The sequence below is a fragment of the Giraffa tippelskirchi genome, chromosome 10 (genome assembly GCF_054371585.1).
Source record: "Giraffa tippelskirchi isolate mGirTip1 chromosome 10, T2T-mGirTip1v1.2.pri, whole genome shotgun sequence".
NCBI classification, from domain to species: Eukaryota; Metazoa; Chordata; class Mammalia; order Artiodactyla; family Giraffidae; genus Giraffa; species Giraffa tippelskirchi.
The window spans coordinates 159,029,036-159,045,775 of NC_137284.1; the positions used below are offsets into that span (position 1 = coordinate 159,029,036).

The 16,740-nt window shown below is 53.6% G+C and overlaps 1 protein-coding gene across 5 annotated transcripts in view; it reads right to left on the minus strand.

Moving 5' to 3' along the window:
- Nucleotides 1-16,740, minus strand: part of PAXIP1 (PAX interacting protein 1) — a 50,014-nt gene that overhangs the window by 31,245 nt on the left and 2,029 nt on the right. For 2 of the 5 annotated variants that reach the window (XM_081537946.1, XM_081537944.1), the window contains exons 1-5: nt 15,411-15,622; nt 12,782-12,916; nt 9,015-9,058; nt 6,957-7,020; nt 535-648 (exon numbers count right to left, since the gene is read on the minus strand). In XM_081537946.1, coding sequence (XP_081394072.1) covers nt 535-648; nt 6,957-7,020; nt 9,015-9,058; nt 12,782-12,916; nt 15,411-15,491 — 438 coding nt within the window. In that variant the 5' untranslated portion in view covers nt 15,492-15,622. Of the gene's footprint in view, nt 1-534; nt 649-2,939; nt 3,100-6,956; nt 7,021-9,014; nt 9,059-12,781; nt 12,917-15,410; nt 15,623-16,740 lie in introns of those variants that run through there. The other 3 variants (XM_081537945.1, XM_081537947.1, XM_081537948.1) reach the window with 3 other exon arrangements.

Below are 16,740 nucleotides of genomic sequence, written 5' to 3' on the forward strand. Positions count from 1 at the left end.
TGCGGCCCTAACACGTCCTGGGGGGCTGCGCTGCTGACCCGCACCCCACTCGGGGACCCCAATCCCCACGGCCCCCCCCGTGCTTAGAGACGAGCCCTGGGCTTCAGCAGACAAACACCGCTGAAATCCTCCAGATCATCAGGAAGGACAGTACACTGCCCACTGCTCCAAGTGCGTGGTTATAATTATACTCAATACGAGCCTCTATAAAAACTGCAAAGAGCACTAATACAATTTTCACAAAATTGACGTTTTAGTCGATGTGAAAGGAAACCTAAAAATTCAAAAATCTGTCCAATCTTCAACAGGAAATAAACCCAAATTTCTTTGTATTTAAAAGTCACATCCGGTTCAAAGTAAAATTCGTCATCTCCCATCCTTTGTGGAATGAAGCTGTTTTATAATTAACATAAACTCACATCATCAACTTTTGCAAACAGAATCCAGTTAATTTAAAAGAAGTTCAAAGAAGACATGCGATTACTGGAAATGCTTAGAAGACATTTAAAAAGAGAACGTACATGGGTCGCTTACCCCCTTTGGCTCAGGAACAACCAGGTGTGTGCACTTCTTGTTGAGGTTCAGCTGGCAGCCGCCCCCGTGGAAGGTAAGCATCGCCCACAGGGCGCTTCTGTCCTCAGGTGACACCTGGCAGGAACCAGAAATCAAGCTTCCATCACACTCACCTACTTGCTTGCCCACTTTATGTGACATCGTAACCACTTTGCTTATCCACTTTCTTCCTTCTTAAATGACATTAACCTAAGCGTATTAGTGGGAAAAATAGATGAGCTTTCAGCTATGTGCTTGTTATAGTAACTTCTACTCCTATCGTAAGTTTTGTAAACATCTTTTTTTGCCTTGTCACCAAATAAATTAAAAAATACTTATGTCCACACGCTAGGGGCTGAGTGGAGGATTACTTCATTACATAACAAAATGACAGGGAAAAAAAGAACAGGTACACCACACTCCGTCTTCCAACTCTGTCATTTTTTAAATGTTTAAAGACAGTAGTATAACAATCATATTCAAGGGATTCCTTAAGAATTAATGGATAGCAAATAAATGCTTATTATGAAATGATTAAAAAATAAAAGACAAAAATACAGTGGTGTATAAGCTCAGGGGAAAACGTCATTACCAAGCACATGAAAATGAGGCAAGCATGAAAGGCGTAATTCCTATGCTTGCGCAAGTGATGAAGTTGAGACTCAGACGTGATGGCTTATGCTGTGACAGAGGCTTTCACTACAGAACCAACAGCTCCATTTATTGCCTGCCTACTATGTGCCAGGAACTGTGCCAAGGGCTCCTCGTCCCTGCGACCCGGTGGGGGACGCACGAACTCACAAAAGTCAGAGCTGATCATCGTAAAACCTACGTCTGCCTAAGCCCAGGCCTAACTCCAAACTGTGCTTCTCACTGCTCTAGACTGCTTTGCTAAGGGCAGGTCCTACTAAAAACAATTTCTAAAAAATAAAACTTGATCATCTGAAAGTCAAAAGAAACATAAGGAAAACAAAGGTGTTAATTCTAAGATAATCATTGAAGTCAATTTTTTGCTAGATAACATACTATAAATTGTGAGTTACGGTTAAGAATTCTGAACTTTGTCTCAAGCTAATTTTTTTTAAGTTTGACAAAATTTTTTCTTTTTAACTGTCATTATTCAGATTGCCGAAAATCTAACATCCTGTATCTACTCTCCATTTTACAAATTATTTTGCATTCCACACTACTCTGTGAATACTAACAAGAACACATTAATTTTACAAAGTCACCTTAAAATCATTCTTTTGTATCTCTTTAATTTAGTCAGTGACACATCTCAGGAGACTTGATCAGAAGGTGTTATTTTTAATAGTGACTTCCACAAAAACATACCCTGCAGCATTTGGTGGTGAGATTTAATTACATGATAATATAAATGACTCCAATAAATCATTATATAATCTTTATTCCAAATGAAATAAAACCCACAATCTAGACATGGCTTTATTATTTTTATTTCACTGACTAGTCCTCCGCCCTAGGGCCTGGACCCTGGCTGGGTTTCAGCAGAGCACAGCAAGCTGCTGTGGAAAGAACGTCGTACGGGGGAGGCGAGGCCCTGGCAGGGACAGAGCCCCCACACTCTAGCTTGTATCAACTTGGAAAACTTCCTGGAATCAGTCTTCATCGACCTGCGTTTGCATTAAGTGCCGTGAACATATCTGCACCAGCTCATCCAATGAATCTCTAACAGTGTGATGGAGAATGCTCTTTCCACACCAAACTGTTAACAACAGCTACCTAGTGAGGACAGGGTTATGGGGACATTTTAATTTTCATTTTTATACTTTTCTGTATTTTCCAAATTTTCAAAAGCATTAATTTTATAACTGGGAAAAAATGCTGTTCTTTTTTTAAAAAAGCAATCTTCCTAAGCTAATCTATCAGCTCAGCTAAACAAGCCTGGACCCTCCTCGACCCGTAGGGCTCAGACCTGAGCGCTTCCGGAGGGTCTCGGGCGCCCCCGACCTGTGCGCAGCTGCCCCCTCGCTGCGCCCCCGCCCGCCTCAGCTCGGTGCCCATGACCCTGCACTCCCACAGCAAGCTGCCCCCGAGGGGCACCGAGCAGAGGCGGGGAAGGACCTCGCTCTGCACCAGGACGGCCCCCTCTCCAGGTCGCCCGCCCAGCACTCCTGGGGTGCAGCTCCGTGAGCCCCTCCTTGTCCCTCCTGCGCATGAGCTCTCAGCCTGCCGACCAGGGAGGAGCGCCTGGGGTGCGAGTCCTGTCCTGACCTCGGAGCCTCAGCTGGGACCTAGTACAGTGCGAGGCACAGGGTAGGCAGTCAAGAAATTCTTTGTTGATTGAGATAGATGGAAAGGGCCTCCCAGAGCGCAGTCAGGCCCCTGGCAGGCTCTCACACACCGGGGACCTCCCCACCACCTACCCAGCACATGACAAGCGCAGCCTCAGCCTGCGTCAACACCGGCTCGGGAGAAGGCGGGTGACGGCTGTGCTTCCCAACTTCTGCCGGCACAAGCGCCCTTCCCTACCTCTCCCTGGAGCGCTCTGGAAGACTCCAACAAGAGCTCCAGCGTCTCAACACCCTGACGGGAAAAGACAGAAGGTCACTGAGAACCGCCAACAACAGTCCCTCCACGGCGGTGGAGCCCCGCCTGCCTGCCTGCCTGCCTGCCGGGTGCACGCGTGCGCGTGTGCCCGTGGTCCAGAGGCTGCTTGGGGCAGGTTACCCGTGCGGACCCCCCACCCCAGTGCTGCCCACACCCTGCGCCCCCCCTGAGGGCAACTGTCTCCCGCTTCACAAAGCACCACCACAGGCGCGGTGGACGGGTCCTTCAGCTGCACGCTGGACGGACGCTTGTTAATATATCTCACAACTGAAAGAGCAAGTTTTCGCAGCCACAGAGCGTTAGTGTCCCCAGCGTGCTCTGAGCCTTCCTCGCTCTCAGCTGAGCCATCGACTCCGATGAAGCAGAGCTTCCTTCACCACGAGTGCCGAACAGTGACAGTAAGTGCAGTGAGCGATGGGCCCAGAAAAAGCGTACTTCCACCTCAGTGAAGACCGCACGGATGTTCTGGGGTCTGAACGGTATTCCTAATGAATCTGCGTCAGGGACATAAAACTATCCAAGATCTCGCTAAATCCACCATTTTGTCCACCACGGCCCCAGCCACCCCAGCCGTGAAGTGCGCACCTGGACAAGCCCCCGGCCAGGCCACCTCCCAGACACCCGCACATCGACCCCAGCTGCCTCTCAGGTCTTTCCCGGGGTCCCCGCTCTCCCCTCTGCTGACCTCACCTGTAGCTTTCTCAACCCAGAGCCAGAGGTCCACGCAGACCCCCAAGCCCGAGTGCGGCCGCAGAGCCAGCACCCTGCCCGCAGCACTGAGCCGGACAGAGGGGCTCAAGCTGACACCCCACGTGTCCCTCTGCTGGCCCTGGCGAGGAAGCCACGCGGCATCTGACCCCCCTGGCTCCTAGAGCTGCCCCCGCCCGCCTCCGCTATCATCTCTGCTCACTCTGAAGCCTCCTGTCTTCCCACTCAAGGCTCTCTTCCTGACCCTGTGCCTCCCTCCACCCTCCTCTGCAAGGACGCGCTTCTCAGCCCGTCACGCGTGTCCCAGGTCCCTGAGCTTGGACAGTACTGGGCTTCAGTCTGACTTCGTCTCTTCCCCTCTGCGGCCCACATCCAGCGATGCTCCTAATTTGGAAATCACCTGGCCATGCCCTTCTGTGGAGCACCCACCAGAGGCCCACGGTGAGTGTCGGCTCCTCTTCCTTTGCACCCCCGCGTCACCCAGACCCTCCGACTCCCGTCCGCCTGCTCCTCAGGTCTGCGTTGTCTTCACGGACACAGTGCTAACCTGGGTCCAAGCCCCCGTCTCAAGCCCGCACCCTCATTCCTACCCCACCTGCTATTCCTGCTCAGGGCTCTCAGATCAGTTTCACCTACAGGAATGCAAGTGATTTTAACTTGTTTGCTTTTTTCCTGTGTTTTCCAAATGCCCTGACGTAAACATCTGCAATCAAGACTAAGTATGTAAGAGGCGAAGGAGAGCGGCCGGCTACCCCGTCGAGCTCACTCCTGTGCCCAGGCTTCGGGCCTCCTGTGTCTCCCAGCTCTCCTCCTCTCCATGCAAGCAGGCAGCCCTGCTCGGAGCCCGGGGCCCTCACAGCGCTCTGCGCCCTCCCCTCCCCTCCGCGTCCTCTCCCCTCCAGCTCCTCCCGCTCCTCTCAGATCTCCCCACCTGCACCAAGGCCGTCCGGACCCTGCCGTCTACCCGGCCCGCCTTCTCCAAGCTCACAGGTGACCATTTGCGGCTCAACCACGCGCACTTACCCTCACACACCAAGGGTACTGACTACGTATAACCCGCTACATACGCCAAAACCTTTGTCAAATGTAACTGCAGTTCTGTTTCTCCAAGACTAGAAGGCTCTCCAGTACCAAACTCAGATCCCTAATTTAAAACCCTGTAATCGCCTCATATTTACATACTCTAATCAATGAATAATCTTGTTTATTTTTCCAAGTCAGGTCTGCTAAATACCATGTCACTATGACCCTGATCCTTGAAAGCAGCCATAGGACTCCCCGCCTTGGCCTCTTCCTCTCTTGTCTGGCTCTGAATCATGAACCCAGAGATCCCAATCAGTACAAATATAATTAAACGCAAATTTTACATTTTAGCCACAGTATATTGTGTTTATGCATAAGGAATTATAGTAATAAAATGTTTTCATTTAAAAAATTTTTCCAATGCTGCTTATAAATTTGGAACATACAGAGAAGTATAAAGAAAACAATAAAAATTACATGTAACCACAGTACTCATAATAAAAGGTTTTCATTTTAGCCAATTTTAAAAACCATCATCATATAAATATACATTTATAACAAAGGTGTGAAAAACACTGAAAAATACAGCTATCAACAAAATCCCTATTCTTAAGGGAAAAAAGCCAACTTTTCAAGGATCTCTATTAAATCGATGTAGCAAAAACAAAAAAGAGAGGATTTTATAATTTTAAAGAAATTCCAGAATTTACAAGAAACACAAAATCACTCAACGTACTGTCTGGGCAGAGAAGGGGTCATGGTGACGCTATTTGTACAAAACACTCAGTCTGGCTGATAATCCAACAGTATTAAACTAACATTACCTGGATCCATAATCCTGTCACAGAGGTGTAAGAAGGCGGCAGGATTCTAATCGAATCCCTTCTCATCTCACCTAACATCCTGGACACCCCGTTCCTGAAGGCCTCCGCAGTGACGGGGAGACCCAGAGTGTCATCATAAGAGCCTCAGACGGAACGAGGTCCCCGGGCTACAGAAACCAGATCGGGCTAACTGAGCCTCCTTCTGCCCAGTGGCTACGCCTGACTCCGAGTAAGCTGAGAGTGAGCTCGACCACCATCAGCCTGATTTTTCACAAAAGCTGTTCACAGCCTGAGGGTTTTCCAGCTGGGGACTGAGAGACTAGGACAGAACAACACTGAACATGCGCTGCTCCCAAAACCTATCACTGCTAAGGTCTTGGTCCCTCTTTCAGATGTTTCTTTTCTTCCCGGATATTTCTCACATATTTTATTTGGTTGATGTAATAATACTGTACGTAACTGTTATATCCTGCTTTGTCCCCCATTTAAAAAATTACCCATGTCTGTACATACGTTTATAAAACAAAATTCAAAATTGGCTAGTAGCTAGGTTACTGTGTATTAATAATAGACCAGGATAGTTCCTTAAACATTTCCAAATTGTGGATATCTGATTGTTTCCAATTTTACCCTCTCATAAATAATGCTGCCTTTATGCATCAATCTGCCATTATTTCTATCAATTTGGGATAAACGTCTAAACCCACGAGACCTGCAAGGAAATCAACTGAGTCTTCTACAGCTCTGACATGGCTTAACTTTTCTGGAAAACTGCTCACCGATCTGCACTCCTGTGGGCGCGGGGAAGCCCGTCTACAGCTCAGCCAGCCCTGAATCCACTGTCACACCTTTGAGAAGCAATCTCATCTCAGCGCTATTCACAGGCACACAAAGGGTATCAAATGCTTTGCTACTCTTACGTGAAACTCCTCTTCATAAAAAATTTTTACTGATCTGCATGAGCCTCCTATTTACTACAAAAAATTCTCTGCTTTTACTTCGGAAAGAAGTTTCTTTGTCATCTTTTAATTTCATTTTTAACGTGTTTTCATATTCAAGTTTTAAATCTCGGTAATTCTTTAGATTAGAAAGACCATTTTTTCCCATTAAGGCTTTGAATCTTAAGACTGGGTATGAATATTTAAATAATTGTTGTAAGGTCACACTGAATATGCAGTTTAGTTAAGCAACACTGGTTTACACACACAGCATATGTCCAACCATATAAAAACTCAGCACTGTTACCTAAATAAGACGAGAGGAACCGCGCACCCTTACCTGAGAGAGGCAGGCTGTGATTCCAAAAAAAATCTGGCCCGCCTCTGGGGAGAAGCCGGTCACTCTGTTGTGCACGTATTAAGAGTCCAATGAAACGAGAGCAGTGCAGCCCCTCCTCCACCGGGAGGCAGCCCCGACCTGCCCGTGCAGACACCCCCTCTGCTTCCCGCTCAATCCACTCGGCGAACAGGCAGACTTCCGCTGACCAGAGAAGCGTGCAGGCAGGTGGGAAAGAGAGACACTGACAGCGCAGAAAGAACCGAGGGGCTCGGGAGAGCACACTCTCAAAGCCAATCTCTCCACTGGGATCCACAAGATGGGCGTCACACGCACGTGGGAAAAGCACCCAACTGCACACACACATGAGCACACACATGTATACACAGCCACACACGGCTAACTGCACACACGTATGGACACACACACAGAGCCACACACGGCTAACTGCACACACACATGAACACACACACAGCCACACACAGCTAACTGCACACACGAACACACACACACAGCCACACACGGCTAACTGCACACACATATGGACACACACACACACAGCCACACACGGCTAACTGCACACACGTATGGACACACACACAGCCACACATGGCTAACTGCACACACATACACCCAGCCACACACGGCTAACTGCACACACATACACACAGCCACACACGGCTAACTGCACACACACATGAACACACACACAGCCACACACGGCTAACTGCACACACATACACCCAGCCACACACGGCTAACTGCACACACATATGGACACACACACACAGCCACACACGGCTAACTGCACACACACATGAACACACACACAGCCACACACGGCTAACTGCACACACATATGGACACACACACACAGCCACACATGGCTAACTGCACACACATACACACAGCCACACACGGCTAACTGCACACACGTATGGACACACACACACACACAGCCACACACGGCCCGCATTATCCTAAAACACTGGAAGTCTGGAGTTTACTTTAGCATGATTACTTCTGTTGCCTAGAGGAATTTTTCATAAAAGAACCCAAGCTCTAGTTTTAGCCCCATCATACTATGTGAATTTGGGCGAGACAACTCTGAGCTTCAGCTTTCCCTTCATTAAAACAAGGGTTAGAATATGTATGTAATTCCCAAGGTCTGCCCCAGTTCTGAAGCTCTGGCTCTTAAAACTCAATCAACATCTTCTTTGAGCACTCACAGCATGCAGCCCGGGCATAGGGTTCTCTGTCAGCACACGTGACCTCCGGGGGCCTGAACTTCAGTCTGTTCACAGCAAGCGTGACTTTTTAAGGAATCTGGAGTGTCTGGACCTCGAATCGGTTACAGCGTTACTTCTGCACGCTGAGCCAACACACCATGCAGGGGCAGCTTCCTGGGGGCAGAAATGTGGTCCTGGTGACCCACTGCTGCTGTGCGTGAGTGGGGGACGGGGTGTGTGTTCCACAGTCACCCTCGGGAAACGTCAAATGAACCAACACGCGGTGCGGGGCAGCTCCCCGGGGCAGGAAGGCAATCCTGGTGACCCTGTCTGCAGAATTAGGCCCCAAGCAGGCGCTCCACATTAAGGGTGGAATCAGTGCAGAAACAGATTAATACACTTCCATCCAACCTAATGAAAAGAGTAACAGTGCATGACATCAAACTAAAAATGTCCTCTTCCCCAATCTATCCTTCAAATACTTCGTGACTGGGTTCATAGCCTGAGAATTTTAGAATCAGTCCATCCAACCAGACACCACAGAAGCCATCTGTTCCAAAAACAACAGAACTGAGGTCCAGACTGCCTGGGTCCCAAAGCCAATCTGTGGAACGAGAACTCCGGCCTCGGGCCCAGGGTACAGCTGCTTCCACCCAGCTGGCCCCCGCCCCCAGGGGGACCGCCAAGGATCAGGGACCAACGACTGGGTCCCGGAGGGCCAGAGCAGGACACACACCACCTCCCGACTCACGCGTAAGCGCAGGAAGTGAGGCTCACTTGAGTCTTAGACCCAGAGTCACCCTCTCCCTCCCTCCTTCCCCAGAAAGGATACGGGAGGAGAGCTCCACACTGGACGGACAGGATCACCCAGGAAGGCTGGAAGAGAAAACAGAAGCGCAGATCAAAACACAGCTCCAGTTCACACTCAAAACGGCACCAGGTGACCAGTGCTGCTCCTGGAAATGAAAGGCTCTGTCACAACCAATGATACAGCATCCAGATTAGTCACCAGTCTTCAAGCATTAGCGTCAAGTGTTAGCTATTAGTCCCCAAGGGGAAAGCCCAACTGTGGAGTGAAACACTACCAGCTCTTTGAAGGCTTATTATATATAGAAACTTAAATTCTAGGTTTCCACACTTGCTCAGCTGCTCCAGTTGTGTCCCAGTCTCTGGGCTACTGCGTAAGCCTCTAGTCCAGCTAGAAGCTGTCTTCACAACCGGAGGCTTTCCCTACCCACGTCCCAGGTACACACAAACCCCTCCAACTCTCCTCTGGAGTCCTGAGTCCTGGCTGGTCTAAAGGTGGGAGTTTTGGGGTTTTTCTTCAGGAGGCCAAGTACATAAAACGTTTGTAAATCACATGACGCCTTTCTCTCTGGTGATCCTTTTATGAACTGCAAAACACATTATTTACTACCTTTTTGGGTAAATTATATTTTTGAAAAATCATCTTACTTTGACATTTAATTTTGAAAATCACATTAACCATTATCCTGGTAGGTCTGCTTTACCGAATTACTGTGTAAGACCACACAGTAGGCAGCTGACTTCAGAAACCTCAGCTGCTTGTATGACACTCACTTCTAATATATCACGTACACCTTGAAAGAACCTCAGAAATCAAAGTGTCCTCTCCTTATATGCCAGGTAACATCAACAATTCCTCAGCATAAGTCTATATACATATGACATCTGTGAAGAGTTACTTCACACTGATTTCACTATTTTATCAAAGCTGTAGCTTTGTGGCTCAGCCACTAAGCAGGAAGGAGTCTGTAACGTCGTCCATGACTCTGTCCTGGGAAGACTCCAGTGACAGGGGAGGGAACTGGCCCCCCAGGAGCCTCCCACGGGCTCTGCCTCCCACTCCACTCGGACACCCTCTCAGCCGCAACACCAAAGCCCTCAGGGCCCACCGTGTGTGGAGCACCACGTGGCTTTCCTGAGACCAGTTCCCCAGCCACCCTTGGTCCGCGTCAGGAGGATATGGCAGAAAGCCAGGTCAACACCCTGAAACGGACTCAGATGGGTGGGCTGGACCAGAGGAGCTGACATCGTGGACAGGCACCCTTACCCCTCTGCCTGCAGCAGTCTCCCCGAAAGCTGCCCCTGGGGGCTGCAGGAGGGGTGAGTATGGGCGCACTGAAGAGAGTGCTGGGCTGGCCGCTGCAAAGTCGCCAAATCATAAACAGACTCGCCCTGAGCCCCTCACCCAGGTAAGTCTAGATAAGATACTGCAGCTAAGAAGAACAACGCTCGTAATAACGCAGAAATGGAGAACCAGAAAAGCACAGTAATAGGGAGCCATTTATCCCCAAAGCAAGTAACAATACATAAAATAAAGCCACTGCAAGTCAGCATAATTAACACTTCTAACGAGGCCTCCAAGGCCACTGGGGAAAGCGTTTGTACCAAAAAAAACAATTAAAAAGTCTTGGTGCCAGGCTTCCCTGGTGGCTCAGTGGTGAAAAATCTGCCAGTCAACACAGGAGACACAGGTTCGATTGCTGGTCCAGGACAATCCCGCATGTTGCAGAGCAACTAAGCCTCTCCACTCCAGCTCCTGAGCCTCTGCTCTAGAGCCCCGGGCCCCGAGAGCGCCAGGCCCCGCCTTCAGCTGAGCGCACACCAAGCGTGCCAGACGAGGCCTGAGTCTCTCGCGCTGTCCCGCAGTGAGCGCAGACTGCTGCACTGCTCTGGAGACTGCTCCATCCCGTCCCCACACCGCGGCCCTGGACAGCACAGGGCGCAGGCCTCGCGCTGAGAGGGAGAGTGAGCAGCGTGCCCAGGAGCAGTGGGAGACGAGTCGGGGCCGTGGTCAGCCCACTGGCTGATGGCTACTTCTGGGCAGCTGCGTGGTGGACGGCCTTCCTGGGAATGCTGCCTCTGGGAGGGATGTGCTGATGGGCTCGGAACTTCAGCAGCGCCCAGTCACCAGCCTGCACTCCCCTCAGAGCTGGTGCTGGGGGGCAGGACAGAGGACCAGGTCCCCCGGGACCCACCCCCACCCCTAGGGTATCTCCACTGAAATGCCGACTTCTGCCATCTGCCTCCCTTCTCTTTTTTTGCATTCCAGTTTGGGCAATTTGTACATAAATACTAATACGTATTTATGATATATGATGTTATCTTACATAACAATTTCATTTCAGGGTAATAAAGGGGGTACTACAAAACATTTGCTACAAAAAGGGGCGTGAGGAGGGGCCAGACTTAAGCAGCACTGCTGTAACTGGGCGGGGGTCAAGGACCCTGGCACCCCAAATTTGTTACCAAGGGGTCGCCCTTTGATGGCTCATGAAGAGTCCACACGGTCTGCCTGGAGTCACTGTGACCACAGGCTGCAGGATACCATGTGGGGGAGAGATGAGGTTTGGTCCCCACAGCCACGAAGGATGGAAGCCAACCAGGGCCCCAAGGAGCCTGGTGCCTGAGGCAGGTCCACTCTCTTCCAAGGTGGCACAGGGGAGGCAGGCAAGACACCTGCTGACATCAGGCTTCACGAAGGACCAGGTGGAGTAAGCCCGCTGGCCAGGCAGAAAGAAGCGGCCAGCCAGAACCGCGACCACTGCGCTTCAACTCTGCAAAGCAACCGCGCGTGGTTCTGACGCACAGCGGCTGCGGGAGGGCCTGACGGGCGAGGACCTTCCTGCGAGACAGACCTGCCCGCAGGCTCCCTCACCAGCCGGGCTTCTGCGCCTGCAAGGCAGCGTTTCAGAGCCTGCACGCCAGTGAGGCGGACAACCACAGCAGCAAGCCAGCCTGCAGGCTGCCTGCTGCAGCCTTCGCCCCTAACTGCCAGGCTCTCATTATTAAGCCAGGGTAACTTTCATACTGATTTTTTTTAAGGTAATACATGGAACAGCATGAAAAAGAGAAAAAGAAGGAAAAAAACTGGAATAAAACCATTTTAAAACAAATGCATAATATGAAACTGAAAGATCCAAATTACAAACCTAAATTCAAAAGCCCACATTTAACAGCAGTCAGTTCGACCCTCAGCAGCAACAGGGCAGCAACAGGACCCAGACCAGCAATCGGCCACCAGCAGGCACTCCCCTCTCCAGAATGAACGACCCACAGCTCTCAGTCGGGACAGTGGAGGCGAGAGCTACCATGGGGACAGCGAGACCAGCGGTCACTGGGACCCTTGTTGGAGGGCAGTGAGCAGCCAGACGGCACGGGGCTCCACCTGACCTGCCTGCCTGGAAATCAGGGCCCCTGGCCAGCACGGGTGCGAGGGAGCCCTGCTGGAGCATCTCGGGGAGTCAATCCAGTTTCCGAGCAGAATTCACCAGCGTCGTCTCCATCAAGATAGCACATCCACTGCCTGCGACATGTTTTCCTGGCTTAGAGAACTTCCAGCCCGTGGCAAACGGGGTCACAGCCCGTGGCAAACGGGGTCACGGTAGCAGGTGCGTAAGCTGTAACGTGCAGGACCAGGCTTCTGCTGGCTGGTCTCGGAAGTGTCAAAGTGCTAAAAGTGCTTCCCACCGAGACCCGAGCCAACAGCCTGAGAAGAGCCGCACAGAAACTTCAAACACACCCCTTTCAAGAAACACGACCAAGGGTGTAAAACTGGGTAGATGTACCACCAACCTTGACGACAGGCAAATCAAAGACTTCGCGGGCCTCTCCCACCTCCGGATTGTCCCCATCTTCCGAGATGATGTGCGAGGCGAGCGCGTTGTACGACACTTCCTTCGCTTTCCCAGCTTTCAGAAGCTGAATAACCTACAAAAAAGCATACAAGTTACAACAGAACACGCTACATTTCAATGCATACAAGTGCTTACCAAACGTGAAAATTGTAATAAACATCCACCACGTTCCCCACACAGGATTAATAACCTGCCACCGAGTCATTTGCAAGGAAACCTATGGGGACAACAAAATGCAGCAAGTCTTGATTCACCGACAGGGAAGCACCGAGCTCCTGTGACCGAGGTACTGGACAGTGTCCCTCTTGAAGACAGAAGGACTGACAGTCAAGGCGAGCACTGGACACACAGTGTCTCAACAGAAAGGCACGGGGACAGGCACTTCTGGTACACGGAGAAGTTCTGCAAGAGATGCTCCAGGAGCCGAATCCCGAGGAACGCAAAGGCGTCAGCCACGCAGAAACACAGTCATTGTGCAGAGAGGGCAGCATCTGACACGCTGGGCAGAACACAGATCAGACCATCGGCAGTGTTGCATAGACGCTATGCTTTGTATTTTACCCCAAAATAAAATACAGAGTGTCTTCTGAAAGAGAGGCTGAGGGCCAGGCAGTCAGCAGGGAAGACCATGATCAGACACGACAGGAAGATCACCGCCAGTGGAAGAAGGACAGGTTTACGCGGCGGGAGCGGAGGCAGGACAGGCGTTAAGAAACACCTGCGATGACTCAGGTGAAAGAAGCAGGTCACTGAGCTGGACAAGAAGATGAGGCAAGGGACTCAGCAAGACCTGGTGACGGAGGGGGGCGTGTGACAGAAACTGTGACCCACAGCACGGCTCCCAAGCACCACCAAGAGCCGACAGGGAAAGAAAGTTTTAGTTTAGGGCATGGCTTTCTCTGGTGCCACTGTACGACCTAGGAGGACACGCGGCGCATTGAGGAGGAGACCTGGGTCCCCCCCGAGCAGAGCCATGAGTGCATGACAGAGATGGGGCAAAGCTCTGAGCGAACGAGGCCCCAGAGCACAGGAGGGCGGAAACGGAGGGCGCTGGAGGCCTCGGGCTGGGTCTGGGGAACACATCGCAAGCTCAGGCCGCGAGAGCGTCCACGTGTGGAGGTGAACGAGAAGTCCATCCGACACACGTGAACTCCTGGAATCCACATTTTAAGATTCAGAGAGTCAACTATCTTTCAGAAAATATAGTTTCAGACCTAAGTGGTTTGCAAGGACATTTTTAAGCCCTTAGACTTGATTCACCATTGAGTAAACATGGCTCCAGCTCCAGCTTCCTCCAGGTTTTAAGTAACATTTGCCTCAGTTCTCTGTTTAGAGCCAAAGTCTTAAAATGAGCCAGAGGGTAGGAAGCAGAGGGCAGAGGAACAGCGGGCAGTGAAGAAAGGGAACCCACGCTGCTACAGGCGCGCACTTTCACCTGAGTTCACCACCTGTTTATGCTTCAAGTCAAAGCCTCTACTACTTGGGGGCTGCCAAGCGTTTAGTTACTAGGACACCAGCACACAAGCCTCTAGAAGGCCAAGACCCACCAGCCTGCCGCAGCTCTTCTGTCTCCAAGTTTATCTATTAAGTCCCCACCTCTACTCGGGAGGCCCAGGCCTCAGTTCTCCAAGCTCAGCACTCACAGCCAAGGGGACACCCAGGCGCTGTAACTGTCAGATAAACTTTACGGAGGAGAACACCTGGAAACCCAACCCAGGTCATTCCCACAATGGAAGCATCAAATTCTGACGTTCAAACAGATGCACTACTTCAAAAAGCTTAGGAAAAACCAGGATATCTTTTAGCATGAGCCCAAACGACAAAAATTCAAATGTGTACGGTGACTGTTTTACCAGCGTCTTCTTCCACACTTCTTGCATAATTCACCCAACTTGGAAAATAAAAGACCACCAATCTGCTGGCAACAAACCGAGCGTTCCCGGGGTGGGGGGCGCGCACAGGAGAGGATCGAGCTGCAGACCTGCGAGCTGGGTCCGGGGAGGGGGGCTGCCACCCCGGGGGCCGCTAACTGTCCCCTGAGCAACCCAGGGCCCGCGTCCCTACTGGCTCCACCCTGCCGAAGCTTCCACCCCGGACCCACCCGTCGCCCGGGGGCCCCCGGACCGCCGGGGCTGCCGCGGGAGGGTGTCCCCGTCCGGACTCCGCCCACGAAGGAACGGAGAGAGGGGGTCGGGTGGAGGGAAGCCGGCGAGGCGCCGCGCCACCCGCAGGCGGGTCCCCCCACGGGGTAGGGACGGGGACACCCGGCGCTGGGCTCTCCGCGCAGACCCCCTCCACGTGCCCGCCTTCCCCCGAGTCTGGGCACAGCACCCGCCGCGGACCCCGTAGATGCGCCCCAGGTCCCCTCTTAGGGTCCCCCCCAGCCCCGGGGTGCGCTCCCGCGGGGGCTGCAGACCCTGGTGCCCGCTCCGTCCCCTCCGGCCTTGCTCGGCGCCGGGCGGCCGGGCCTCCGCGCAGCCGGACTCGCGGGCTCCCCGGGACCCGGACGCGCGCGCGGGGGGCGCGGGCCGGGGCCGCGGGGACGCGGCGGGGTGGAGGCGGGGTACCTGCGGGTCGAGGTCGCCCACCGCGTAGTACTTGACCTCCTTGAACATCTCCTCGGGGACGCGGGGCGCCTGGCCCGACATGGTCGCGGCGACCCCGAGGCTCCGCAGCGGCGGCTCCCGCCCGGCCCCGCGGGGCCCGCTCCCCAACGCCGCGGCCGGCGCGCGGCCCCGGCTCCGGCGCTGCGAGTAGGACCCTCGGCGCCCCCGCCCTCGGCGCCGCTGGAGCGCGGGAGCCGCGCGCGTCCCGCGGGCCGCACCATCGCGCCGGCCGCCGAGGGGGAGCCGAGGGCCGGGGGCCGCCCGGCCGGCGCCGCCCGGAGCCCTCCGCCGCCGCCCCGGGGTCGGGGGGCGCTCAGCACAGCGGGCCGCCCGCCGCGGAGCGCGGGGCGCGGGGCAGCCGCCGCCCCCGGGGGAGCGCGGGGGTCTCGGGGAGACGCGCCCCCCCTGCGGGGCTGCAGTGGGCCGGCCCCGGGGAGGACGGCCTCGCGGCGGGCCCTCCCGTCGGCCCGCGCGGCAGCACGCGCTGCGCATGCGCACGCCGGGGGGCGGGGCCCAGGCGAGCAGAGCGCCGCTGGGGACCGCCCAGAGGGAACCTGAGGAGACGGTCAGGAGTAGGGTGAGGGTGTGGGAGCGGGAGGCCCGGACTGGAGGGCCGAGGCCGAGCGCCGCGGGCTCCTGGAGGCGCTCCGGCCCCGGGGGCGCGGCCACTGGGCTTCTCCCCATCGCCCGAGCCGGCTCCTGCCCGGGGACCCCGAGCCGTCGGAAGTAGCCTCGGTCTCCTCACTCGGGGCGCCGCTGACGACACCTGGCCGCGACGCGCGCCCGCGCTGTGACGTAATCGGGCGGCGCCCGGAGAGCCGCGCTGGGCGCTCACCTGCGCTGGTGGGGAGCGGAGCCGAGCAGCCGGCGGGACCCCCGCGTCCCCCGGGCCTCACGCCGCGGCCGGGGCCTGGGGATGGAAAGGCACGTGAGGGAGGCCCGCTGCTGCTCCTTGCTAAGCGGAAAGCCGTTCGGTTCAGTCGCTTGGTCGTGTCCGACTCCGCGACCCCATGGACCGCAGCACGCCAGGCTTCCCTGTCCATCACCACCTCCCGGAGCTTGCTCAAACTCATGTTCGTCGAGGGGGTGATGCCATCCAACCATCTCATGCTCTGTCGTGAAGTAAATGTTAATGGAAGTGGTCGGGGGGAAAAAAACCTTTAAGAATGACTGTGGCAGCCTCCTGTAACCTTCACTCATTTCTGAGGCCTTTGCCGTGGCACTTTTTAGTCTGCGATCATACTTAAGTTCTGAAAGTGAGTTGTGGTTGGTTCATCGACCAGGGCGCAGT